This window comes from Manis javanica, chromosome 1, assembly GCF_040802235.1.
Source record: "Manis javanica isolate MJ-LG chromosome 1, MJ_LKY, whole genome shotgun sequence".
Lineage (NCBI taxonomy): Eukaryota > Metazoa > Chordata > Mammalia > Pholidota > Manidae > Manis > Manis javanica.
This window is the reverse complement of record NC_133156.1, coordinates 43,758,966-43,786,155: the sequence shown is the minus strand read 5'-3', so window position 1 is coordinate 43,786,155 and position 27,190 is coordinate 43,758,966. Positions and strand designations below refer to the sequence as shown.

Here is a 27,190-nt window from a genome sequence, read left to right as displayed (position 1 = left end):
CTTATTTAATTTGGAGCATTACATGAGATGATTCATATAAAACATCTGACAGTAGTATTTGACAGTAAAGACTATCATTGCTAATCACAAATGTTTGTTTTTAGATAGTGTGTTGTGTATTTGGAAATACATATAAGGAAATACATATATGCTATTTCTAAAAAAATAGCATAATGTGAAAGATGGGTTATTAAATATATTTTAGCCAAGTGCCAAAGAAACCTTTTTTTTATAAAAGTTTTTTTCATCAGTAATTTCTTGCAGTATCCATAATTATCTTGTTAGTGTTGTTAAACATAAATCATGTATTGTTTTAATTCCACTAATAATTACCAATTGATCTAAATAAACAGGCCAACATATACCTATCATTACTAGTCGTCCTGTTGGAATGCTCTTTAATTAGGAAAGAGGGTCTGCACAGTACTTTAGGTGAGCTGAACATAAGGGTAAATTTGTGTTAAGGATATCCATAGTAGTGATAAATGTAAACAAGTGACCATTAGTGCATAAACACCAACTTTTAAATGCACATTAAGCATCTGTTATCATCTTGTGTCTATTTTAAAAAGAACATCAGAAAGAGCGTCAATTAGGTAAAGCTATACTATTGAGAGATTTTATTCCTGCAACCTTGCACTTTAGTGCTAAATTTAAATATATTGGAGATAGCTTTTTTGTGTTCCTGCTAACACACTGCCAAAACAATTAAATCAGAAGAGAAACAAATAGAAAACTACCCAGCAAATGTATGCATTTCAATGACTTTATTGAAAGGTATATCCCTTAGTAGCAAAATTTAATGGTAGTGAAGTTTGGGAAAACTGAAAAGTTATCCATAAAACACAGTTTACAAAAGTGTAAGATATACTGTGGTTCTTTGGTTTATTATCCAGTTATTTATTCATAACATGATGTCAAAATCAGGTACTGCCATTCTGGATGGACTTGGGCTGCACACTGCACTGAGTAACCGTTTACAACACTTTTAATGCTGTAGATCTCCTTACACTGACTGACTTAGTAGAAAATCCTGAACACTACCGTTGCAACCTGATAATTATGAAGATACCTACTTAAGATTTTCTTTTTGGCACAGTAGGGGCAGTTAGTGGACGTCTATTTACTTCCTTTAAAACAAAATTCAAATTTAGAAACAATGGCAATTTTATACAAACAGTCCTTAGTATAAAAACTTCTGGAGTGTTAGTAAGTTTTTGGAGTGATGTTAATTTGATTTACTGATACAAAAACAAATTTTGTCAGTAGGACTAGATTGAGGCAGATTTTGTATAAAAATTTGTCATGGATACAAACATTACTTGTTTTCTAGAAAAAAACATTGAAGATAATATGTAAAGATTACTAGGTCTGCAGTTTTTTGCTTTATATAAAATGCTCTCAAATTTAAATTAATTCCTATGTAGCAATGAAGTCCGCATTTCTGGATAGTCAGTTACTTGCTTTATGGGTCACAACAAACCACTTTTACTGCCTAAAATAGTAACATTTGTTATACCTTAAAAGTGCATTTCTGAAATGTTGGTTTTGATATAAGCCTCATATATTTAAAATTTAAATTAAGTAGGTCACCATTTTTAATATCATCTAAATGCAATATATTGACCCAATATACAAAGTAGGATCAATGTTAGAAATGAAGATTCACAGTTTATCTTGACAGGCTTGTCATTAGCATCTCACTTATGCTCTTACACCCTTGATTTTATGCTTCACAGATGAATTCAAATTTTAGTATAATTCCAGTTCAGAATAATATGCAGTTTTCCCAAACCTGAGCATCAATGCTACTCTAGTTGTGATGTTTTGAGGTCTCACAGCTTAAATCCATTATATTATTATGGAATCCATAGCTCAGGATTGTGGAGAAGGGCTTCCAAGTTTTCCATTGCCATAATAGTCCTATTTAAACAAAAAATCAAGTTATCAGAAGTCTCTAATCAATAATACTATTAAAAATAAACTTCATATCTAAGATTCACAATATATGTAGATTCATTAAATGTTAACATTGAGTTTTGAGTTGGAAGTTAAATCACCACTGTGAGTTAAATTCAGGTGGCAAGAACATCATCAGTGGTGTTTCCATTTTTTATGCATACATCTATGTACTTTCTAGTGTCTGAACTGCTATTTAAATGATGAATGATGTACAACTATAACGTTCAGATCCCTGACAGTTAACAGACACACACACCACTGTGGGCACCCATAACTTACTTTTAAGTTTATACTTTAATACCCCAGTTTATACTGATTTTAAAGGTCGTAAGTGAGTAGTCTCAAATTAGTTCATAAATGGTTCAAACTTTGGTCTGGTCTTACTTAGGCTTGTGTAACTTTAAATGAGCCAGAACTTGACTCTATATACAGCAAAATAATGTGCAATTTAAAAAATACTGTTTCTGTTTTAGTGCTACTCTTTAAGATTCAGATGAAAGAGGACGCTGTTTTCTAAGCTGGTAATTTAAGGAAATGGCTAACGTACATATCAAAGGTTGGGTAATTATTTACTCTCAGGGTCTCATACCTTGAATGGAGTAGATGCCCTCAAATATTAGCTGATTATCAGTGAAGTCATTCCCCTTGGCTATCTCAATTCCATTTTGTTTATTTGGAATATAATTCAGGTTTTAGTTATTGAATTGTAGCAGACAGAGCATTGGAAAATTTTCTGTATATGGAGAATAACTGAACTAAATTTACCAGTTAAGGGACCATTTCAGGAATTGTTGGAAGGTAGGTTATTTTGTAGTAACTATGCTTCAGTTGCCGTGCAGTACGCCCAGAAACAATCCATTTCAACTTCTGAACATTTGGTTTGGAACACTTGTTTGATGAATATTCAGTTAAACACTTGGATACAAGTTCTTGCCAGAAGGTCAAATCTCTGCCATTTATCTGTACATACATAAATTTAAAAAAATTATTAATGAAAATAAAAGTTCCACAGTATTTAACTACAACAATAATTGCAGTCTTATATATGTCTTTGACTGTCAAATGAACTTGAGGATAAGCTACTTAAGTTTCAAATAAACACATCTCATTTTACTTCAGGATATAAGTAGTATAGTTTCTTTCACAGTTGTTAACATGACTTGGGCTATGTTATGTAACATGACTTGACCTTGACATACCTTGGAATGTGTCTGAAGACATTCTACTCCTTCTGTTAACTCTACATACTTCTGTGCTTGGATCTCCAGTGCAATGATAGACAATGCCAACACAGAAGGCTAAAACAGATAAACTTTAAAGTTAATGTGGAATATAAAAAGATATCCAAATAGGTTTACTCTTTACAAAATACTTACCTTTGCTTTAGAAAATATGATCCTGCAGTGGCATGCCTTAAGTTGAGCTTCTAGTCTTTCAAAATTAAGGCTATTTTTCCTTTGGAGAGAATGAGATTAATGTTCATAATTTATAATAATCAAAAGAGGTTTTTATAAAAACAATTCAGTTTTAAAGTAAAGGTTTATATATGCTCTTACAGAAAATAAATTATTTGAAGAAAATAATTCCCCTTCCTTCAGAGACATTAACTTAAAAGATACCATACATAGATTTTTCATGATTTGGCCAAAAAATGAAAAGTGTCATGTCTCAACATCAAGGTTTTTAAATAGATCTATTTCTGCATCTACTGAAAGTCCCTTTTTTCCATAAATTTATGTTACTTACTTAAAAAATCCATAAGCTAACCAGTCTATAAATGGAAAATGTAGTAAAAAAAAAATTAGTTGAAATGTCCTTTAAACTTAAGAATTAGCATTCACGGACTTTGAACCATTGACAAAAAGTTTTAAGTCTCACTTCTGCTGGACAGTAAAATGAAATTCAAGGAGCTGCAGCTGTCGTTTTACTTACTTTGATTATATTTTTTCCAGGATATTGATTTTACACAAATCCATTACACAATCAGTAATACTGATTTCCAAACCTCTTTTGTTCAAAACAAAGATCACATACCTTTCAAATGGCAAGTTCTCTTGAATGAGTGAGTAATAGAGTTGTAGAAATTGAAAGGCAGTAGTAGCTTTAACTTTCCAACACACCTTCTCCAATACAATTTTTTCCATTCTCATCAGGTCTGAAACTGTGAACCTATACTGGCTTATTCGGATCAAGTCAGTTGCCAATGGGACATTCCTTTCCTCTTCTACTGATTTTACAGCTAAATAGAAGCAGCTCAGACCAACACACCCCAGGTGTTTGGGCTGTACCTAAAAAGACAATAAGCCCACGTCTTTAACCTATTTCAAAGAAAAAAAACAATAATGTAGAACTCAGGTACATCATTACAAAATGCATCTTTCAGGTATACTGCTCAACTGTAAAGGACTTAACAAGATCCACTCATACCATATCTGTAGCCCATCAACCTTATGCACCCCACCTGGAACCAATTTTGGAATAACTGCACTGTTTCAGTACAATGTTTAGCTTCAGCACATAAATTACTTATTTTTAAAAAAATCACTAGCCGAAGTACTGTGTTCTAGTCCACTGTGTTGCACTAAGAAAGTTAACTGGTCAAAGACTCTTATGATAAAGACGACACACTTCACAGGGTGTGCACAAATTTCTTTCCAGAATGTGTTTTTCTAGGCTCTTTTCTTTGTAGTAATACATGTAAAAGAGTTAAGAAATACTACAGTACCACTATTTACTATAAGGCTTTATCTTCTACTCTTTTTTTTAATTCATTTTCTGAATCTCTCCAAAGTGAAAAACAGTCAATATTCTATTTATTCTAAATTTCAGCTCAAATGAAATTTTAAGAAGTCTTTACCAATGTCTGTGGGCTCTTTTTGGAACCCCTTTATCAATATATTTATGCCTTTAGAGGTACAATTAATTACATCTTAATATTCCTATTATTATGATAGTTAATCAGTACAAACATTATTCTAATAAATTGTAATATACTTGTGTGACAAATGTCTATTATTCATCTGTGCAACATCTGTAGATTCAAAGGTAGTGCCTACATATAATGTCTAAACAGTTGTTTCATTAGTCTTTTGAACTAGTTTTTTGAACTATCCAATTCAACAAAATACTGAGTTCTTTCTGTAGTACTGTGTTGGGTACTGAGGCTACAGGATGAGTTTCATTCTAATTGTCACATTATCTCCTCCAATGACCACAGGGACACTGAGAAGGCAGAAGTATTTTTAAATACACCAACTGTATGTGAAAGCTATACTAATGTCCTGTTTATCCAATATAAGAAATTATATAAATGACCCTCCTTAATAAGATATTCTCTTTCCTATGCAAACTGATGTTGGAAATTCCAAACAGAAGTCTTGAGTAAGTCTAAGGCCCCAACAATTAGAACTTTGTATATAAGTAGAGATTAAGAAATGTACTCTATTGGCCAGATGGTTCATGGCATTAAAAAAAAAAAATCTAATTAATTTAGCATTCTGCCTCTAACACAATTCTTTAAAATTAAAAACAACAGTGAATAAAAATAAATGAAAATACTCAATATATCAAGAAAAATTTTTAACCACTAACTCCTACTTGAAGACTCTCCAATTAATTATTTGATATTACTTTTATAATGTCAGAAGTTAAGTTTCATACATGATGCATCACTTCTGATTTTAAGGGAGAGTACCCACGAATGCTGTACACCGAATTCGGAGAGTACACCGAATTGCCACAATGTTTTGGCTACTTGCTTAAAATTAAGCTCAGGTTTATGAATACCAACCCCAAACTAGCAAGTCCATCTCAAAAACACATTAAGCAAAACTAAGAAATACTCAGGGTAATGTAGCTTTAAACATACCTTCATTTTGGACAGGAATCTGTCCAGTAAATTCACAGCTAGAGAGAACGTTTCCGTGTCAAAGCCAAAAAACTGAGTTAGACTAAGAAGATCTTTTACTTCAAAGTCCCTTAGCCTTGCCGTCATTCTGAGGCCATTATCATGTGCTGATTCAATTAGTCTCAAGCCGCAGACCTTTGGCTGACATCTCAACTCCTGTTCCAAAAGGGCATTCAGCTGGTGTAGCAGTTTCTGAGAGTCAGTTGTTAGTACCTCTATCATCTATATATAGAACAAAGACCAGAAAGGAGTGTAAGAATAACCCTTCTTGCCTTGTATTGTGCCAAGTGCTTATAACCCGTCTTGCCTTCCCCAATGCTGCTAGTAAATCAAAGTCACTGCAAAGTGCTGTTATCTGCACACAACCCCCTTGTCCTCCACCAGTTCGTCATATACTAAATTGTGAGTTCCTGGAGGTCAGGAGCCATACCCTAAAAAACAAAAACAAAAAACAAAAACAGCCTATCTTCAAGAGATGCTTAATTTAAGTCATTCACTGTCAAGAGATAACTATGAATAAACACCCTAAGACAGGATACCAAAACTTTGAAATTAGACGGTAGTATGTACTCTGCCATATATTAACAACGTGACCTGTTCAAGTTCACTAATTTTTCTTAGTCCTTAGTTCCTCATTTGCAAAGTGGGTGTGAGGTTATTACTTCGGATAATGTGAGAAACAGAGATCACCTAGATACAGAGCTTAGCACCTACAACAGGAGCCAAATGAACACTGGCTAACAATGGTGAACTTCCACGTTTGTAAAATAAGGTAAAAATGTCTCTTTGAACAAGATCCATGAAGAATTTAACACACTGCTTGGCACACTGCTTGGCACACTGCGCTGAGTTATTTTTATTTGCGTTAGTAAAGGAAGTTTAAAGGGTGCTACGGGAGCACGTAGTAAAGGTGCGAGGCTAATTTAGCTGCAAAACGAACCTTGGAGTTCCGTTAATTTAAGATGGGTACGACACATCCATGCGCTGGGCACAAGCTAAGCCGCGGATATACGGGCGGTCCCTCCCCACACCAACTGAAAACAGCAAGGCAGGGGATCTTCAGAGCTGGGCAACGTAAAGGGTGGGCAGACGGAGAACCACTCACTTGACGGGTTCACCTCCGTCGCCCCTAGGCCGGTGGCTGGAAGGGGCTAACACCAACACCTCCGCAGGCCGGACCTGGCCCCGCCCCCGGCGCAGACTAGCCCGGACTTGTTGCTTACGGCAGCGGGAGAGTTAACCGAGGAACGGGGTGGGTTGGAATCAGCCCACCTCTCATTCCAGCCCTGGTCCTGGTCCCTACGCGCACCCCGAAGTCAAGCTCGCAGTCCCGGCTCACCTTGCTTGTGACTGCGGCTCCTCGGCGATAAGCACCCTCCCCGGGCCTGCTCTCACCTCACCCCACGAACTAGATCCAAGAGGCCTACAAGACTAGGGCACTCGCGGGGAAGAGGGGAGAGGCCCGGGGAGGGAGAGCCGTCCTGGGTGGAGGTCTCCGCAGCGCCGCCCGTACACAACGCCCACCTCGGGGTGAGGTCGGAGCCGAAGGGGCCGCGCTTGGGCCTCGGGAGAGATATACTGGAGGGCGGGGCTTTCCCGCGGATGGGAGAGAGGGGCATTTTCGCTGCTGATTGGTGAAGTTCTATTGATGGATGGCTCCCGCGGCCCAAAGAGCGCTGGTTTGTAGAGGGAAGAAGTCCGGCCAATCAGCACACAGTTTCCCTTGGAGTCAAATTCCCCACCCCCCCAGACCACACCCCACACCTCTACGCGTCTCTCATTGGAAGATTTTCCGAAGCGCATTCAATGAAGAGGAGGGAGATGTAAATGATGCTCGCTCCAGCCTTGGCTCGGTAAGGTCTTTGGGGGAAGTTGGATTGGCCAGGCGATCATTCCAGTACTGGGAGTTTTTGCATGGTTCAGTTCGTAGAGTGGTTCGGCCCCTCTCTTTCTAAAAATACAGTGTCTATTTACAAAAATTAAGTAAAGCCTTGATTTTTCATTTTCATTACAAACGGAAAGTGACGGATTTGATAGGATGTGGTTTATTAAAACTCCAAAGGTTTTTACTTGTGAGTTTTGGAAATCAGTTGATCCTTACCTTATTTGGCTTTTTGTATAGTTTATCAAAGAATAATTTCTTGGTCATTTGCTTAATTTCTGAATTTTGTTTTTGAGAAAATTGTAATAGAAAAGTTGGTAGCATTTCAATGGCTTCAAAATAAATGTATGGTTGAATCTTGAAAACGTGGGCAAAATAATTGCAGTGACTATGAATCTTAGTCCAGATTTGTGTGTGCAGCAATATTATGCTTTTTATTTACTATAAATAAATGAATTGAATCTCTGGTTGTGAGTTCCTGTGCCAGGTTGGTGAGAAAATAATTAGCCTGGGTCCTTCTTGAGCTCTCCCTCCTTTGTTCCCTCCCTCTCTGATTGTCACACATGAGAAGGGTGTACATTGAAAGGGTCTGAGGACTAGTGAGCAAGGAGTCAGTTATCAGTTCTCATGGATTATGCTTGCATATTTCTGTTCTCATGGCCTCTTCTGAGTTAGTGACTATTTGGACTTTGAAAAAGTGAAAATGCAAAAGATTTGCTGGCATCTCTGCAGTTTTCACTGCCATCTGCTTCCCTTGAGGCAATGCCACAGAACCAAGCCCTGAAATGGAGACAGAGTTGTGGGGAGCAAGTTAATACCTCAAATTAATACATCAGCCACATAATCAGGTCAGTTTGACAAAGTGTGGCCTTTGACATGGGCCTTGGTCCTCTTTGAAAACAAACTTACAAAATAATATAAATGGACAATTTAAAACACTTAGAAAGTATTTTTTACAATAATGTATGAGTTTACAAGTGTGCATTTTTCACTTTTTGGCTTTTAGTAACAAATTTAGGAATATACATGTGCACTCATTCACGAAAATCTATTGGACACATACTATGTGCTAGGGGAGAACAAAATATACTGGTCTTTGTGGATCATGTAGTCTTGTGGACAGAAAACAGAGATTTGGAAATAAAACTTACTTTCAAATCACAGGCTACTATTGATGTTTAGTAAGCTATTAAATCACATTGAATTTCCACTTTCTTTTCTTAAAAATAGGAAGTAAAAGTACCTTATTCATTATTGAATAGGTTATTGAGAGGATTATATGGTGCAGATTACACAAAGAGTTAGGTGCTGTGCCCAGAACACAGTAAATATTTGATAAACGGTATCCTTCATTATTAAATCACTAACATTTCTTTTGAAATGTCTTGTATAAACTATACATTTGATTGTGTTTTCTCTATTGTCAGATTTAGTCTTCTATTCTCAGCCTAGACTCAGAGTGTAATATTTAACACTAAAAAGAGTGTCCAAATGGCATGTATTGATTTCTGCACCTCATTTATGCTTGAAATTTTCACACGAGACTTTAGGTAAATATCATTGTTTATGTGATAAAAATGTTTTCCCTCACATTAGGATTTCGTTACTATTAGAATTACTTTCTTTTAGAATCTGAAATTCTCGGAAAAAAAAAGGTTATTTCAGTAGCACTGAAGAAACATTGGTTAAATATAAATCAAGTCAAATAGATATTCTTTTATTACTGAAGTATAGTTGACATACAATATTATATTAGTTTCAGGTGTACAACATAGTGATTTGAGATTTATATACATTATGAAATGCTCTCCTTGTAATGCTGGAGAAATTCTGTATAGTCTGATTGCTGATAGGGAGGCAGGGAGAAGGGTACTAGATTAGTAATGTCAGAATCCAGACATTTTGACTACCTCAGATACAGTAACCCCTTTCAGTTAATTAAGGTTTTATTATATTACACAAAAAATTAGATTTATTTGTCAAACAACCACTGCTCTTTGAAGACACTGGAAGACATTGGGGGACATAGACATCTCTCACTTCCTCACATTTAGTCCTAATGGCCTTACAGTCTGTTGAGTTTGGGGCTCAAAGCCAAGTCCAGCCAATAATAAAAAGGATTTGTACTTGTTATGTATTCCCTATGTGCCAGGGCCATGTCCTGAACTTAAGCACATGATCTTATGTAGTCTTCTAACAACTCTGATACTATTATCTTCAAAAATGAGGGATATTTTGTGTACCTCTTGTTTAGTAACTACTATATACTATTGTTAAATATGCTTTACATACAACTTGAATTTTGGATTTTATTGCATTAAAAAAAAATTCTTATTTTGGAAGCTTTCAAACTCATTACCTGGTTTCACAAATTACCAACATTTTGCCAGTGTTGCCTATTTACTTTCTGTTTGTCTGACTATTCAACACATGTTTGTTGAGGACTTCTTAGGTGCCAAACCATTGTGTTAGGATGGCTACACCTTTAAAAAGTCACAGCTTTTGGGCCACAGGTCGTGCTGCTGTCATGCTCTGGGAAGGTCAGGGATGGAAGGATCAGCTGGTCATTGTTCTCCAGGAGGACCTCTGATCTGAAGCCTGCACAGAAGGTGTCTCCACAGTCTGCTGCTTTGGTAGGAGAAGATGGCAATGATGAGGGATAAGAATTTCCTTTCTTATTTAGGTTTCTATCTAAGTTGCTCCCCCAAAAGTGTTTGCATATGCCCACATACACACAAACCTTAAACAAAAGGCTTTGACAGAGTTGAGATTGGGGAAATGATGTATCATGCCTGGTAATCTAGCTTTGTGGTCCCTCTGCATTGTACTAGAATAAGGCACCTCATAGGTCAGGACTTTTGTTCTCTAGATTGGCCTTAAGCTGGTGGAAGTCTTACTTGCTTCAGGTCACCACTTTCCTCATTTCTTTAGCCTTTTAACTTTGTAACTCCTGACCTGAGTTTTGAAAGGTTTCATTAAATGAAGCGGCTGATGCAAAAGGCATTCTGGACTAATTCAACAGTATTTGCAAAGGCACAGAGGAAAGACAATTTTGATTTCTACAAATGAAATATGGATTGCACTGGCTAAAGTATGGAGAGTGTAGGGGGGTGGTATCTGGCAATGAGATGGGGAGAGAAGCAGTTGTTCACCTTGAAGGGCCATGATTACCATTCATGGAATTCTACACTTTATTCTTCAGGCTTTGGGGAACCAACCACAGCATTTAAAGAGAATGCTGCAATTGGATATGTGATTTAGAGTAACCATTTGGCATCAGTGTGAAGATTAGAAAGAGGGGTGAAGAGTAGAGTCAGGAAACAGTTAAGAGGCCATTGCCTTAACCTGGGAAAAATGAGACAGGATTGTATTGTGTGAATAAGAGTAGGGATGGAAAGAAAGAGATGGATTCAAGGCACCTTAGGAGATACAGCTGATGGAGTGTGATGTTTGATTAGATTTGATTGATTAGGGGATCAAGGAGAGGGATCAGGAATAACATGGAAATTTCTGGTTTAAGCAAAAGGTTGAATGGAGATTCTGCTTATGTCTTAAGATCAGGGAGGAGAAGAAAAATACTAGGCTTATGGGGAGGACTTTTGACCTAGGGACTTCCAGGTGGAGATGTCCAAAGGCACCTAGAGAAACATTTGGTGCTGCAGATAGCTTGGGGACTTATCAGAATAAAGGGGGTGATTTAAATCATGGAAGTAGATCAGTTATTGACAAGACAGGAGAGAACATGTTACAGGAATTAAAAGGAAGTGTTTCAGAGGGTGAGCACCAGTATCCGATACTGCAAAGAGGATAAAATGAAGTATAAACAAAAAAGAGAGAAAATGAAATCAGTGAATGTATAAACCACTCTTGTAAGGAGCTTCACTGTGAGGCGTAGAGGCAATAGCTAGAGGGTGGACATGATGAGAGAGAGATTTTGCTTTTCAGTGATGAGCTAGACTTGTGCATGTTTAAATAATGACAGGAAAAAGCCAGCGGAGAAAAGAAGCATCTGACTACTGGAACAGTCTAAGGCCTCATATGACACTAGTCAATTTACAGTCAGTCAGCTGTGTTGTTATAGGAGCTTTTGGTCAAATACAGATTACAGTGGAAGTAAACAACACAAAGAAGCAGAAAGTCTATGAAGTTAGCATGCTGAAAATTCTCTAAATGGATGTAAAGAAATATCACTAAATGCTTTATAATTGTTTAAGTTTTTGTTATAGCTGTTTTATATTCATAATCCAGTTTCAGATTATTAAAAGGGCTCTCAATGGTTTAAAAATATTCTGGCTTGTCAAGTTTAGGAGCTTTATATCAGTGTTGAAGTAAGTATAATAAATAGACATGCATTTTATATACCCATGTGTAGTTGAAATATGATGGAACAAGGCATCAATTTGCCCAAGCCTTCTTGAACTGTCTAGCTTTTATTGGAAGTCACCCATGCATAGACTTAGCTCAAATAGAATAAAACTTTAGGCACTTTATGGAAGTTTCTGTTTGTGTGAGCATGAAAATAAATAATACTGCCAAACAGCATTGATACAAATTTTTCTATAAGACATTTCCTGTCAATCCTTGCCTTGTAGAAGAACTCCTGCTACCATAAAGCAGTAGTTTGGTTAAGATATTAAGGTAGAGACTATAGTCTGGGCCTCAGTTCCTCAGTTAGTCACTGGCAGTATTTACACATTTTAATTGGGAAATGGGAACAATACTACCTCAATGCATTGTTGTGGAGATTAATTGAACCAATAAAGAGCACATGTGACAGCTCAATAAATGTTAGCTGTTATTATCTGTAGAAATAAGTAACCTTCTGAGAGATTAAATACATTACAAACCATGGCACTGCTGACATCAATGACTAAATATATTTACACTGAACAATGTTATCAAGGTCGTTGCCCTTCATTACTTATAATAATAAGTTGGTTTTCCAGTTGTTTTAACTTTCAAGTAGGAATTTGTCTCCTAATATGCCAGATATAAGACCTCATAAACTGGGAGGATTTGGATAATACAATTCAACTAATAAACAAACTAATATTTAGGTTTTTCTTTAGTCTTTCTTCTGTAAGTATTTTCCTTAAGTGTACTCTCCCTTATATATGAAAGTGTTTGATGATTCCCATCAAAAGATAATAGTATCTTATACTTTTAGTTGGCTTCACAGTTTACAAAGGAATTTCACATTTATTTTCTCATCCAAACTTCCTAGAGTCCATGCCAGATTTTCAGGGCAGAGGTTGTGTGTTACTTTTAGATGGTCATTTCACTCAGTCTGTTAATTCAGGCCTGTCAAGTTTAGGAGCTTTATATCAGTGTTGAAGTTAATACAGACTGCATGGCTTAACCAATAAAGATTTACTTTCTCACCATTTTGGAGGCTTAAGTCCAAGATCAAGGTGTCGGCAGGTTTGGATCCTCCTAAGGCCCCTCTTTAGCTTGTAGAGGGCTACCTTCTTAGATGGAATTTTCTCTGTGCTCATATTTTTCTGGTGTCTTTTCCTCTTTTAATAAGGGCAATGGTCTGTTGGTTTAGGGCTATACCCTTGTGGCCTCATTTAACTTTAATGATCTCTTTAAAATGTTCTATTTCTAAATGCAGTCACATTGGGGTTAAGGCTTCAACACATGAATTTTGGGAACACAATTCAGTCCTTAACTGCTGGTGATCCATACTTTCTTTCTTGGAGAGGACTGTAAGGCCAGAGGTTAAGTGATTTATTTGGGGTCACTTGACTTGTGGCTAACAAGTTAGGATTGAAGTTCAACCTTTTCATTCTTCATTTTATCCCTGTTGCACATCTCACATTTCCTTCTGGAATTACTTCTCCAGAAATGCTTTCTTCATAGCACATGTTTATGAACTGATTTTCAGTTCTTGGACAAAAGAATCCTGTTTTACCCACATCTGAAATCTGAGCTCAGAATTTCATTACTCGGTTGTATTTTGCTCTGTTGAACTATAAACTCACTGTCTTAGACTTTACTACTGTTGATTTTTAGATGGTCATTTCACAATAGCTTTTAGACTAGCTTCAGAAATAAAGGCCAGCTTATTGTGATACTCCCTAGCACACAAATGCCTTGACAATAAGCACTTATAAAAGGGAAAGAGCCTATTATGAAATTTCTACTGAGTGATATGATGTTAAGAGCCCCTCTAGAGCCATGAATTGATCATTGCTATGGTTCCAGATTTTCTTTTCTTTCTATTTTTTTTTAATGGGGAATTAAAGGGATATTTTGTGAGTGTCAAATCAATGAAGCATCCACTGTGGAACACAGTCTCAGTTCTTCTGTCCTTCCCCACCCCACTGTTCAACAGGAGTGGTCTGCTTTGATTCATTTATCTCCCTCAAGGCTCAAAAAATATGTGTCATGTTGAGTAACAGAATTTGGTAATATTTTAGGACTCAAAACATCTTTCTAATCAGGTACATTATTGTACTTACATAATGGGTGTATAGTATATTTTAAAAAAGATGTTTAGTGCTTGCTTTAGCTGCACATATACTAAAATTGGAACAATAAAGAGAAGTAGCATGGCCCCTATGCAAGAATGACATGCAAACTCATTAAGTGTTCCAAATTCTGAAAAACAAAAAAAAGATATATTAAGGATGAACACAGGAAAAAAAGATGCTTAATACAGACTTATCTCTGATTCATCATACAGTTTAAACAGAAGATGTTTTCATGACCCATGTGACTATAATCCCCTTTCTTCCAAGGGAAGGTAATCATACCAATATTCTGTAGAAAGATACCACACACAAGGTAGAGCTGCTCCCCTTTTCTTACCTCCATTGGAGATCATAACTACAAGGAATTTAATTAATTTATGGATATATGTGTTTCTAAATATATTTGCCTTCCTTATATGCATGCACCTTCCATAAATGATTATACATGTAATTTCTTCCCTCAGTTATCATAGTGATTTAAACATTTTTTTTGAAGATCTTTATCAAGGTTTTAATTCACATACAGTAAAATTCACCCAAGGAGTACAATTCAATGGATTTTAGTTTATTCAGAGTCATGCCACCATCATCATAATCTAAATTTAGAACACTTTACCTCATCTCCAAATCCCACCACACTGGGAGGTAGGGCTTCAACACATGAATTTTGGGAGGTCACATTCAGTCCATAAGAAGAAACCTTGTATCCATTAATAATCATTCTTCATTCCCTCCTCCCAATCCTCAGCTCTAGACCATCAATAAATTACTTTCTGCGTCTATATATTTTCCTATTCTTGACATTTTATATAAATGGAATCCTGTAATATGTGATTCTTTGTAATTGGCTTCCTTCAGTTAGTATAATGTTTCCATGTTGTGGATGTATCATGTGTCAGTACTTTGTTCCTTTTACATAGTACTCCACTCTGTGAATATTTTTTATAAATCCATTCATCAGTCAATGGGCAATTGGGTTTTCTTAGTCAGCCTGGGCTTCCATAACAAAATACTACAGATTGGGAGGCTTGAACAACAGACATTTATTTCTCTCAGACAGTTTTGGAGGTTAGGAAATCCAAGATTAAGGTGCTGGTGGATTTGATTCCTGGTGAGAGCCTTCTTCCTGGTGTGCATGTGGCAATTTGCTGGTTGTGTCCTCACATGGTGGGGTCGGGGTTGGAGAGCAGAGGTCAGAGGAAAAGGGGAGAGAGAGAGAGAGAGCTCTCTAATCCCACCAAGTGGCCCCACTCTCGTGACCTCATCTAAAGACCTTGTCTCCAAATACCATCACACTGGGAGGTAGCGCTTCAACACATGAATTTTGGGAGGTCACATTCAGTCCATAACAGAGTTGTTCCTATTTTTGAGGTGTTATGAATGCCACATTCATGTACATGTTTTGTGTGGATGTACATTTTCATTTCTAGCAGTGGAACTGACGGATCATATGGTAGCTCTCTATTTAACTGCCAAACTGTTTTCCAAAGTAACTGCACCATTGTGTGTTCTCACCAGCAATTTATGAGCTTTCCAGTTTCTCCATGTCCTTGTCAACCCTTGTTATTATCTATTATGATGATAGCCACACTAGTAGGAATGATGTGGCATCTCAGAGTTCCGGTTTGCATTTACTTAATGACTAATTATGTTGAGCATCTTTTCATGTGCTTATTGGTCATTTAAATATCTTCTATGGAAAAATGTTCAAATCCTTTGCTCATTTTTTTATTGTGGTAAAATATACATAAGATAAAATTTACCATTTTAACCATTTTTTAAGTGTACAAGTTCAGTGGCATTAAGTACATTCACAGAGTGCATCCATCACCACTGTCCATCTCCCCAACTTCATCTTCCCAAACTTAAACTCTGTATCCATTAAGCAATATGTCCCCACACCTTCTTCAACAGCTCCTAGCAACCACTATTCTACTTTTTGTCTATGAATTTGACTTTTCTAGGTATTTCATGTAAATGGAATCATACAGTATTTCTCTTTTTGTGACTGGCTTATTATACTTAGCATAATGTCCTCAAGGATCATCCATGTTATAGCATGAATCAGAATTTCTTTCCTTATTGGGTGACTAATATTCCATCACATTTATGTGCCAAATTTTGTGTATCCATTTACCCATCAACAGGCACTTGAGTTGTTTCCATTTTTTCACTATTGTAAATAATGTTCCTATGAACATTGGTGTACAAATATATCTTTGAGACCCTGCTTTCAATTCTTTTGGGTATATTGAAGTAGGATTGCTGGATCATGTAGTAATTCTATTTTCCATTTTTTAAGGACCCACCATACTGGTTTCTATAGTGTCTATACCATTTTACATTTACACCAAGAGGGCATAATGGTTCTAATTTCTCCACATCCTTTCCAGTACTTGCCCTGTCCTTCTTCCCTTCGTTCCTTTAGACAGGGACATGGATTAGCAGGTCATCTAGAATTCTATGCAGAAAGAGTGATTCTTTTGGAGTCAAGAGCTATGAATATTGGCAGGCCTTATTCATGCTGTTTTTGAACAAAGTCTGAGAGCTTTACTTTGTGTAGCCAGGTCTTATCATATGTGCCTGTTGAGAAAGTTACTCATAATTGAGGGGGGGGAAGGACTAGTCCAAAATTTTATTGTTTGTTACTTTACTTTGCCAATCAGAAAGTTCTACAAATAGGCACATTTGATATTTTTTATGGAAACTCTGGTCTCATTACTGGTAGCAAATGTTGACATACACTGGATTGGAGCATTAATTTAATATTGGGTTGTAACAGTTAGTTATTTTGATTTGAGAAGAGAGTGTTGCTTTGTTCTCTTAGTCACAGACGTTTTCAGTCAGTTGCTATCTCTCCCTGTTTACACCCATGACTTGTAGGTTAAAGGTTAAGGAAACCCTAATGCTGTCAGCTAACCAGATGTTTAGCTTTCCTTTATCTTTCCTCTGGACAACAAAACCTTTGTTTTATAGAAAGGCTGAAGGCTCTTTGGTAGGTACAGCGAGCTCTTGTTAAATAAGAGTGGGTGCACGTTACCCCACAGTTACAGTAGTGGGTCATAACAAGAACACACTCACTAGTGAACTAAACACTTAGGAAATGAGTCTCATCCCAAAGGTTCTTTCACTCATTAGCACTTGTGTCTAGCCCGCCCATCAGTTCAGTGTCTTGGTCAGGCAGAATCTGTAATGTGAGTAGGACACAACTACTCAGTGAGATTGCAAACCTTATAAAAAGGAAGATGACATGATAGATATTTCAGAAAGGAGTAACTGAATATCGAAGAATAAGAAGAGGCCCTTGGGAAAATTGAGGGAGTGCTAGAATATTTTGCAAAATTCTGGAAATGGAATATGAAGGAAAGACTGACTCCTGACTTGCATACAACTTTATCAGAAGAATCATGCCAAAGCCAAAACAAAATCAACCATTAGTTAACTTTTTGTTATATTACAACATAATTGTGATTATGAAGTAATTTTTAAATGTAAGATAAAATTACTTCATACTTTTTGGTTTCTCTTCTCTTTATGAATGTCCTTACAACATTTTTTTTCAAGTTAAGTATGAAATTATATTCCCCTTTTAAGTAGATTTAATTTTCCTGTTACTATTTATCCTCCGATAGTGAGAACATCCTAAATTGATACTCTTCATCATGGTGGTTTAAATACCTGGATTAACACACCGATTCTCCACGAGCAGAATCCTACAGGTACTTCCTAATCCCAAACACTCAGTTGACATCCCCTTCTCAGAATGTTGGAGTCTGCTGTGACGTAGCATGTCACTTTAGGGGACACTGTACCGACCAGGGCAGTCCTCTAGCTTTAGTTGAAGAAGCCAAACTCTTCCCCTTGCTTCCCTGTAACTGTGCCAGCAACACTGCTGCTGTTCTCTCCGACGTGCCCGTAAATTCCGCTGTCTGAGTTGCCTCCCACCTTCTTACCTCCACTCCTTTGAGATATGTTCAAACACAGCTTCTTTAGTGAAGACATTCCAGACGCCTCAGTTCTCAAGAGGACAAGTTTTCCTCTTAAGTTTTTACATCATTTGTCTCAGACATTTGGCAGTTATCTCCTTACATCTTCTTGGCACTAAGAGTAACAGCTAATTCTGTATCTACTGATATGACTCAAATCCCCTATCCCACTCTCCCCATCCCTCAGTTCTGCTCATTAGAGACAAAACCCTTAACATTAACTGCTTCTTCTTGCATTTACCTCTATATTTTTGTATGGAGGACAGGGGTTCCCATCCAGGGGTGATTCCCCCCCCACCAACACTCTCCCCCGTCCCAGGGATATTTGGCAATGTCTGTAGACATTTCTGATTGACCCTGTGCCTTTTAGTGGGTTGAGTCCAGAGATGCCGTTAAATGTTCTATAATGTAGGCCCCACAACAAAGAATTACATGGTCCAAAATGTCAGTTATACCAAGGAGGTCAGGCATAATGACTTCTGCTATTTCAGTGATAAGACAACTGAGAGATATAATCACAAAACTATTTAAAAATGATTATCCATACAGCAACTTGAGGACATTCCTTTTCTCCACATCAAGGGATCCTGTAATATTCTGTCTACAGAATTAGAAAAAAATAGTTTAGACTTGGAGTCTTTAGTTCCTGTGGCACTTCCCTCTCCTGTCTTCTTTTGTCCTTCCCTCTCTCCCTCTTTCCCTCCCTCCCTCCCTCCTTCCCTCCTTCCCTTCTTTCCTTCCCTCTCTCCTCCCACTCTCTCCCTGTCTCTGACTAACTAGGTTTTCTTTTTCTGTGAGGGTGGAAAACCTCTTTCTTAAAGTCACGTGGTCCCACCTCTGGTGAATCAGTTGCCATTCCTCTATTTTTCATCTTTAAAAACATGTTCACTTCTTCATTGTCTACTCTCCCAGTCTCTCTGCATTTTGGAATTACACTGTTTGCATTTACTTTACTAATTGTTTTCAGTGGGTGTCAGAAAGGAGTGGCAGTAAACACATGTATCCAGTCTGCCACATTCAAAGAGGTCCAAAATTTCTTTAATTCTTTTGCATGGCTTTTGAATATCAGATAATAAAACACCAACATAAAAGAATGAAGTGATTCTTACTCGAGAGAGTCATCTTCTCTTTTTCTGGTATAGACAGTGTAATGTACAAGCAAGGTCAAAAAACCAGAGAACACACACATTCCAGCTGAGATCTCATGTGGCCATTGGAGGAAATCACAGTGACAAAGTAGCAGGCAGGCGGGTACCTTTTGCCCATTTGTTCTAGGGCAGCAAAGAGATCTGGCAAAGTCAGACCTCAGATGACATGAGAGGGACTTTCAGTTGCAGGATTAGGGCAGCACCTACCCTCTCCTAGAGTGGTAAGAAGCCAGCATACAATAGCAGTATATTGTGACAGAATCTTGGCCGCAGCCCTAGCCCCCGCCTAGAGTGGTAAACCTTTGGACGGAACTGCCACTGGTGTGTCCAGGAAACTAACTTCTGGGACTGCTCGGCTGGGCAAAGTCCCTTGTGCCCCATTGTCATAGTAGCATGGAACTGTTCACATCAAGGGGCTCTGCAAAATCAGACAGTGAGGATAGTGGCAGCAAGCACAACAGACTGAAGATTAGAGGACTTTTGTTGATTTTTCTGGTACTTGTAAGTCCCCCAGATTCTCATGAATCCAGGAGAAGGAAATAATGACAGGATTTGGGTTAAAAGGAAATAAATGTGAAATTTCTTACACACTTAAGTTGGTGAATTGAGGCACATACACTATAAATGTTTGAAATATCCCACTGACTCATCATGGCTTGACATAAATTAATATGAAACTAAGATGTTTTCAAGACTTGTTGGAGGACTAAAATAGAGTTGACCTTTTTTACTGTAAAGATTATGGAGACTACTGCGAAGAAAATTCTAATATGTTGGCCCCTTGACGTTCAGAACTTACAGTGATGAAGAAGTAGAAATAGAAGATCCAAACAGCACAATTGGAAGAAGAGTAAGAGCAAGATGAATCTAGGTGACATAGACCAGTGGGGGGCGAGCAAAGACTAAGGGATGGGTCTGTCTCCCTGTGTTGGACCAGGAACCAGGTTATGTCAAAAAACAAACTCTGCATACTGAGTGAGACAGAGCAAAAAGATGAGTTAATTGCAAGAGTTTTAATCTGCAAGCCAGGAAACTTCAGGCTATAGGAGCAGTGAGTTCTAAGCTGCTCACGAACTGAGGGATTTTAATAAGATACATGCTGAAGTCACTTGTCTTTCTCAGCCCGTTGGTTACCCAGTGGTCTCTTCCTTGTTAAGATCAGGGGAGCTGAGTCAGGGGAACAAGGAAGTCCAGCGATAGCATGATCTGAATTGGCATTTGGCGGTTGGCTGGCATCCTCTGCTGATCTGAGGGGAGTTCTGAATTCCTGTTGGGTGAGGTTAAGTTTTGTTCTCCTTTATGCACTTGGGTTGACCATTTCCATTTTGTCTCTGACATAAGTGATTCCATTTTAGTTGTGTCTACATTATAATTTCAGGAACTGGCTCAGAGAGGACCCACTTCCCTCACCTCTGTGGTTTTTGTGCTGATCAAAGTCTCCCTTGCTCTGCTGGCTGCCTCACAGATGATGGAGGATCAGGGGTGTGTGAAGACTGCATAGCTTGGTCTGGGGACTGGAGCAAATCCAGGCTGGTGAGCTATGGGGCCTTGGCTGTAGTGTGAGTGGAGTTTCTAAGGGTAAGTTATGTGGGGTGTTTGGCCTGGAGGGTGATAAGGAACATCTTCAAAATAAAATTAAATCTCAGCTAAGGCAGATCGCATTTTTCATAGTAACTAGACTGGGGAGTTCTTGTTTGGGTTGAAACTGTAGCTGTTTGTCTTGTTTTTATTTGAAATAGCTTATTTTGCAGAATTATCTATAAAGATATACTATGAACAAATATTTCACAAGTAGTTTACAGGATCTGTCACAGAAGACAGAGAGTATCTTATTAACAACTAAACATGTTCAAAAGCCTAAAATTAAACTGTTTTGATATCGTGGTGTATGATAGTCGACTGATTTTAGTAAAAAGAATAAAAAAGAAGAGAAAATCCTTCAGTGAATAGGAAATAATAAAGAAATTCTTTAATGGAAATTGCCTTTGCATTATATATATATACACATAGATGTGTATGCATATGTGTGTGTGTGTGTATATATATATATATATATATACATATATATATATATATATAGAGAGAGAGAGATGTGAGTATATGTGTGTGTGTGTGTATGTATTTACATATGTAAAATTTACAGCAGGCTTCCTGTGATGAGCTGGAGAGGCAGTGACATGAAGGGAGTGGGTGTGGCCATTCCCATACAACCTCTCTCCTCCAGATGGAAGCTTGTCCCAGAATAAAGCCCCAGAGTGCCTCAGTGCTAGGCACATGGGCAGGTGAATAGGATCCTGCTGGGACTCCCTGGCCCTGTTTCCAGTGATGCCACAGGATGTGGGCTTGGTTTTGTTAAAGTAATTAAACCAGAAAGCCATTAGCCTGCGATGGCACTAATGCCTTGGTAATCCACATAAGCAGAGCCAACCTAAGCCAGAGTCAATGAATTGGAATCAGAAACTTCAAGAACAGCTGATCACAGATAGCCACCTAGACTTTCCCAAATCAGGCAGCCACTTCAGTTATGGCGGGTCAAGTAATTCCCTTGCTGTGCCTTCTCTATAAGAACCTCTCCCCTGGCTCCTGTCGGTGGAACAGCCCTAACACGTGCCATTTGGCCTTGTCTGATTCAAACTAATGTGTGCTCGAATGAACTCTTCCAAGTTTTAATGTGCCTCAGTTTAGCTGTCAGCAGTTTGCTGCCACATAGTGGTAAAGAGCCCTGGAGGTGGGGGGAGGGAATATAGGAAGAGCAGGTCTTAGAGGGTGTTTTGAACTGAGGCTAAGGGGAAAGCAAATTTCGAAATGGCTCATCTTGATGATCAGTTTTCTGCTCTGGAGACTGGGCCCAAGGCCCCTGCTGGTACTAAAGAGTACTTTTCCTCTTCTAGGTCTGGGTGAGAGCAATGAGAATAGCTGGAATGACTTCCTTGTTCCTGAGCGTGCTGGTCAGAATAACCCTCAGATACCTCAACTATGATTCCCGTTTGTAACAGCCTAAGATTCACAGCGCCTCTCAGCCTGGTGACAGCCTGCCTTTTGTGCTAACTTGTTTCCCTTGGAGTTCATTATTAGATCTCTTGCTGTTCTGGAAGCACATGATTTCATGCGATTATATTTCTGTTCTTTCCATTTTCATTATAGAATAGCTTACTTTCAACTCATTCTTCAGACTGTATTAGTTTCCTACAGCTGCTGTAATGAATTACCACAAACTCAGTGGCTAGAGCAACAGAAATTTATTCTCTCCCAGTTCTGGAGGCCTGAAGTCCCAAATCAAGAGGTTGGCAGGACTGGTTTCTTCTGGAGGCTCTGAGGGAGACCAGTTCCATGTCTCTCCCAGCCTCCGGTGGTGGCTGGCAGTCCTCGGCATTGTCTGTCTATCAGTCTCTGCCTCCATCCTCACATGGTCTCCCCCTTATTTCTACTTTTCTCAAATCTCCCTTTTCTCTCTAAAGACAACAGCAGTCATTGGATTTAGGGCCCACTTCAAATCCAGGATGATCTCATCTCAAGATCCTTAGCTGAATTATACCATAAAGACCCTTTTGAAATATAATGTCACATTTACAGATACTGGGAGTTAGAGTTTGGCATTATCTCCTGGGGGCTATTGTTGCAACTCACTACAATGGCCTAGGTCACTTTTCTCTTGGAAGGCTTTCCCGTTTGGCCCACACTGTTCCCCCTCCTCTGTGACCCTGTGGCACTGTTCCAGTTGTTTGTATGCCTGTCTCTCATGAGAGGTTAGGAGCTCCTTAGACTCCCACAGTGCCTGACTGACGTATCCTAAGATCTTGCTGTGTTTGCTGAACTTAAAGAATTGCTCACATCATACTGTTACTCTGAGGCTGACTTATAATAGCAATGTGTCATTCAGACCCACTCACAATCCACCTGGAAATCCACCTGGAGAGCAGTGCACTCCTCCCAAGGCTAGGTATCTTCTCTGAACTAGAAACCATAAATTGCTGCTCACCTATTTTATGTCTTATGTATGGGACCACCCAGAGAGGATGTCCCGGCCCGCGGGACGAACGTGGAGTGTACCGGAGACGCCTGCAGAAATGAGACAAGCAAGAGACACAAAGAATGACCAGCAAGACAGGATGTCTGATCAAGCTGGCGAAGTTTATTGTTTACAGGCTCAATTTATACAAGTAGCAAGTAAGGGGTGGGTCAGGAGATAATTGGACCTTAGGTGGCGTGGGCGGGGAGGTATTTTCACACATCCTCAAGGTCTCCCTATTTTCAGAGTGAGGAGTCTTGGCCCATCTTCAAGGACAAGATATGTTTTTGTGAGCAGATAACTTCCAAGGACTGCACCGGTTGCTCTCAAGCTTGTGCTTTCCCATGCTGCGTTCAGACATGGGGGAAGGGACATAGCCCCGGCTCCCAACAAGAGGACAGCTGTCTGTGGGATACTGACTCATTCCTTCAACAAACACTGAGCTCCTGTGCTGAGCCTGCTCTGCGCTGGGCACTTGACATACAATGGATGTATGATAAAGCAGTCAGCACTCAGGCTAGGACTGGAACACAGAACACCTGATTTATATTATATTATGGTGTCTTGCCTGAGGGTTTCAGCCCTGGGCGATTTCACTATGGATTCAGTGAGACCGGGAAATGACAATGGAACGTTTTTGTGGTAAAAGGATTTATACCTGGTTTTATTCTCATGGCAGTAGGTCCAGCACTAGAATCATGTCTGTATCCAGCAGTCTTCAGGTCTGTAACCCACCTCCATCTCTGCCTCCCCCAGAGCACTGGGCAGAGCTCTTTATAGAGTGACTCAGTCAATAATAGCTTATTGCCTAGGGTGTGGAAGCAGTAGCCTAGCAGCAGGCCAGTTACATCATCAAGTAGTTTAGGGTCAGGGGAGGATCCTGGCCATAGGAACTTCCATTTTCCCCTCATATGGTAATGGCCTGAGTGCTGAGCCAAGTGCAGTTGCTGTGGAGTTCCTAACTGGAACCTGAAATGCAGACTGGTGGGCGGAGAAATGATCTGGGAAAAACTGACCTGAATGCTGAGACCTGAGAAACATGAAAAGTTATGATGGGAGGGGGTGGGTTGGAGTGTTCCTGGAGAGACACAAGCACAACTGGCAGTGACAGAGAAGGTGTGATGTGCTTCCTCTTCAAGGGGCCCTTTCCCAACCCTGTGACTCTTATTTTTTTAAATAAAAGTATAGCTGACATACACTATTGTATTCATTTCAGGTGTTCAACATAGTGATTCATCCATTATATTATCTTCCTGTCACTGTACAAATTATTGACTATATTCCCTATGCTGTACTTTACATTCCTGTGACTTATTTAATTTTATTTGTTTTTTGAAGGTGAGTTAGAAATTTATTTTTAAACTTGGTAGGATACCAAGTTTACTTTTCATTTTCTTTATTGAAGTATAGCTAATAACACAAGTTTATATTGGTTTCACATGTGGAACACAGTGATTCAAGAATTGCATACATTATGAAATGCTCAGCACATCAAGTGCAGCTGCCATCTGTAGGTGTGCCATGCTTGAGAGGTGGTGGAGGATGGCGGGGTAGTGTTCTTAAACTCCAGCTGCATCAGAGTCACCTGGAGGCTTGTTAAACACACAGAGCTGGGCCTTACCCAAGAGTTTCTGACTCAGCAGGCCTAGGAGGGCTGGAGAATTTGCATTTCTATCGAATTCTCAGATAATGCTGATGGTGCTGGTCTGGGGATCACTTTCTGAGAACCACTGGGCTAGAAAGAGTACCATTAGTGAGGTACAGCTGGCTAAATTTGGGTTGGACATGAAGCAGGGGCTGGACTATAAGGGGTCGTAAAAGACATGTTTGAACTGCATCCTGTGGTCCACTGGAAACCTTTATGGGACTTGATGGTAACATTCTTCTGATCGCTTCAGTCTACATGTGAAGAATCTGTTGGAGATAGGGGCAAAACTGAAAGGTGTTGCTGTGGGAATGGAGGAGAGGGGAACTGGGTACCCCACATGCAGAGGAAGCAGTGGGGGTGGAGAGAACACAGGGTTTTCATAAATATAGGAGACAGCATAGGGAATGTCCTTTAAAAATTTGTCTCCCTCATGAGCTGTATGCCATTATGAAATTCTGTCATCGGAAGTTGGGGACCAAATTGTGGTCCCCAGACTAGCAGTATCATTAGTATCTGGGAACTTGTTAGAAATCCAAGTTTCGAGAAAGCGTAGCGATGGAGCCCAATATTCTGTGTTTTCAAAAGCCCTCAGGATGATTCTGATGCGCATTGAAATTTTCAAGACACTAACTTAAGCAGTTGTGTCCTTAACTGACTACAGAATAAAATTAAATGAAAAATATAGTCCAAATTAAATCAAAATTAAAATGCAAGTATCCCATGGAATGATCTCATGTCGGAAATTTTTAAAAACAAAACAACAGTGTAAATTAATCAGATTCCCTCCAACGTGACAGGTGGCTAACAGCAGTTTTCATGGTGTGGAGGTGGCTAAGAAGATCACGGGAGCCAGACCCTGGCGGGGAAGTTGGGGCACACGGCTGAAGAGGACTCAGAGGAAGTGTTAGTGTCAGTAGCTTTGTTGCTGTGCTGCAAGAAGTTGTCATTATGCTGCTAATCAAGTCCTGGGTTGAAGAGGTGTTTTTTAAATTAGAGGTGCCTTTTGGAAGGATTCATGCATCTGGTTCTTAAATACAAGGGTTTGGTTTTCTTTCGTCTAGTCACTAGATGGCAGTCTCGCGTCACTTTTCCAACAGTCAGAAAAATCTAAATTCAGGTGTTTTTAAAAGAGTCTAGGAGTTTGAAAAGGATGCCAGCTTATTCATTTGTATCCAGCACGTGGTTTTGACATTCCATTTTTTTGGACTTCTTCCATTAATTATGACACTCAAAGATTTTTGTTCACTGAGAGGCAAAGCGCCAAAGCTTTAATTAAACCCAGGGGGCACTGGTAACTACCAGTGCCTGGCACTTTACATAAATGTTTTATTTTATCTTCATAACATCCCCATGAAATAAGTATTTTTACTTCTTATTTTACACTGGATAAAACCGAGGATCAGAGAGGTTTAGCAGTTAGCCCAGGACCACCCAGCTGAAAGGGAGAACTGAGTTTGGAACCTAGATTAGCTTAACTTGTCAATAAACTATGCTTATTAAATCCTTGAGGACTGCTTATTGGCTTAGTAGAGTTTTGTTTGCATTATCAGTAAATTACAACTGGATTCAGCCCAAAATTTTATAAGATAGGAATATTACATAAGGTTTTAAAATAACTGTTCTCCACATTCCAACATTGGGAGTTACACTGAAAAAAAAGGTTTCATTCGTTTTATCTGCAGGGATTGCATTTTAGTCTTTTTTAGATTTATTATAAAAGTAAGTTTAATTTGGATTTAGAAATAAAAATTTCTGATTCCAGCTGGATGTTAGAATTCGAACCTTTTTGCTTCAAACTCAGAAATTTTAAGTGTGATTTTCTTACGGTATGCATCACTTCCTACTTTATACTGTAACATAGTGTTCACTAATAAAATTATCTATTTCCCCTTGAGTCTAGGAAGATAGGATCCAGTGCTTGATAGGGTCATTGGTTTATATTCTTGCCTTATATTGCCTTTATCATATATAACTAGAATGTGTGTGATAAGGATGGAGAAAAAAACTAAATGCAAAATAATCCTGTGGAGAAAGTGAAGGTTCCTATTGCCAGGATTCTCACCTGGCCCTGGTTGGCTTGCTCACTAGGCACGTGTGGCAATATGTTGTTATTAACTCTATATAAAGAACTTCACCAAGTGCTCTGGGCTGTATGGCTGCAGGAGGGCAGGG

The 27,190-nt window shown here is 38.7% G+C and overlaps 1 protein-coding gene, 1 long non-coding RNA gene and 1 other non-coding gene across 4 annotated transcripts; 2 read left to right on the top strand and 1 right to left on the bottom strand.

Moving 5' to 3' along the window:
• Positions 1-752: 752 nt before the first annotated feature.
• On the bottom strand, positions 753-7,442 carry CCNG1 (cyclin G1). Of its 2 annotated transcripts, XM_037025117.2 has the most exons (7): positions 7,209-7,442; positions 5,831-6,091; positions 3,997-4,250; positions 3,339-3,417; positions 3,162-3,260; positions 2,728-2,922; positions 753-1,923 (listed from the first exon to the last, which is right to left on the bottom strand). In XM_037025117.2, exons 2-6 carry the CDS (start codon positions 6,089-6,091, stop codon positions 2,731-2,733), a joined length of 885 nt encoding a protein of 294 aa, XP_036881012.2. In that variant the 5' UTR covers positions 7,209-7,442; the 3' UTR covers positions 753-1,923; positions 2,728-2,730. The 2 variants fall into 2 exon arrangements, with proteins under 2 accessions (XP_036881012.2, XP_036881013.2); XM_037025118.2 differs by lacking the exon at positions 7,209-7,442 and having other exon boundaries at positions 3,997-4,280; positions 5,831-6,068.
• Positions 7,443-7,528: 86 nt separating this feature from the next.
• Positions 7,529-25,758, top strand: LOC140848426 (uncharacterized). The gene is made up of 3 exons (XR_012129260.1): positions 7,529-7,722; positions 20,740-20,894; positions 22,253-25,758. It is a non-coding gene; the product is annotated as an uncharacterized lncRNA (long non-coding RNA).
• LOC118973688 (U6 spliceosomal RNA) lies at positions 14,253-14,357 on the top strand. The gene has a single exon (XR_005063184.1). It is a non-coding gene; the product is annotated as a U6 spliceosomal RNA (small nuclear RNA).
• Positions 25,759-27,190: the final 1,432 nt, after the last annotated feature.

Excerpts from the sequence above, each read along its gene's own strand:
- CCNG1 (XM_037025117.2), bottom strand. The coding sequence starts at position 6,091 with ATGATAGAGGTACTAACAACTGACTCTCAGAAACTGCTACACCAGCTG. Across the intron at positions 3,261-3,338 it reads TCATATTTTCTAAAGCAAAG|CCTTCTGTGTTGGCATTGTC; the intron begins GTAAGTATTTTG and ends TATCTGTTTTAG. Across the intron at positions 2,923-3,161 it reads GTCTTCAGACACATTCCAAG|ATAAATGGCAGAGATTTGAC; the intron begins GTATGTCAAGGT and ends ATGTATGTACAG.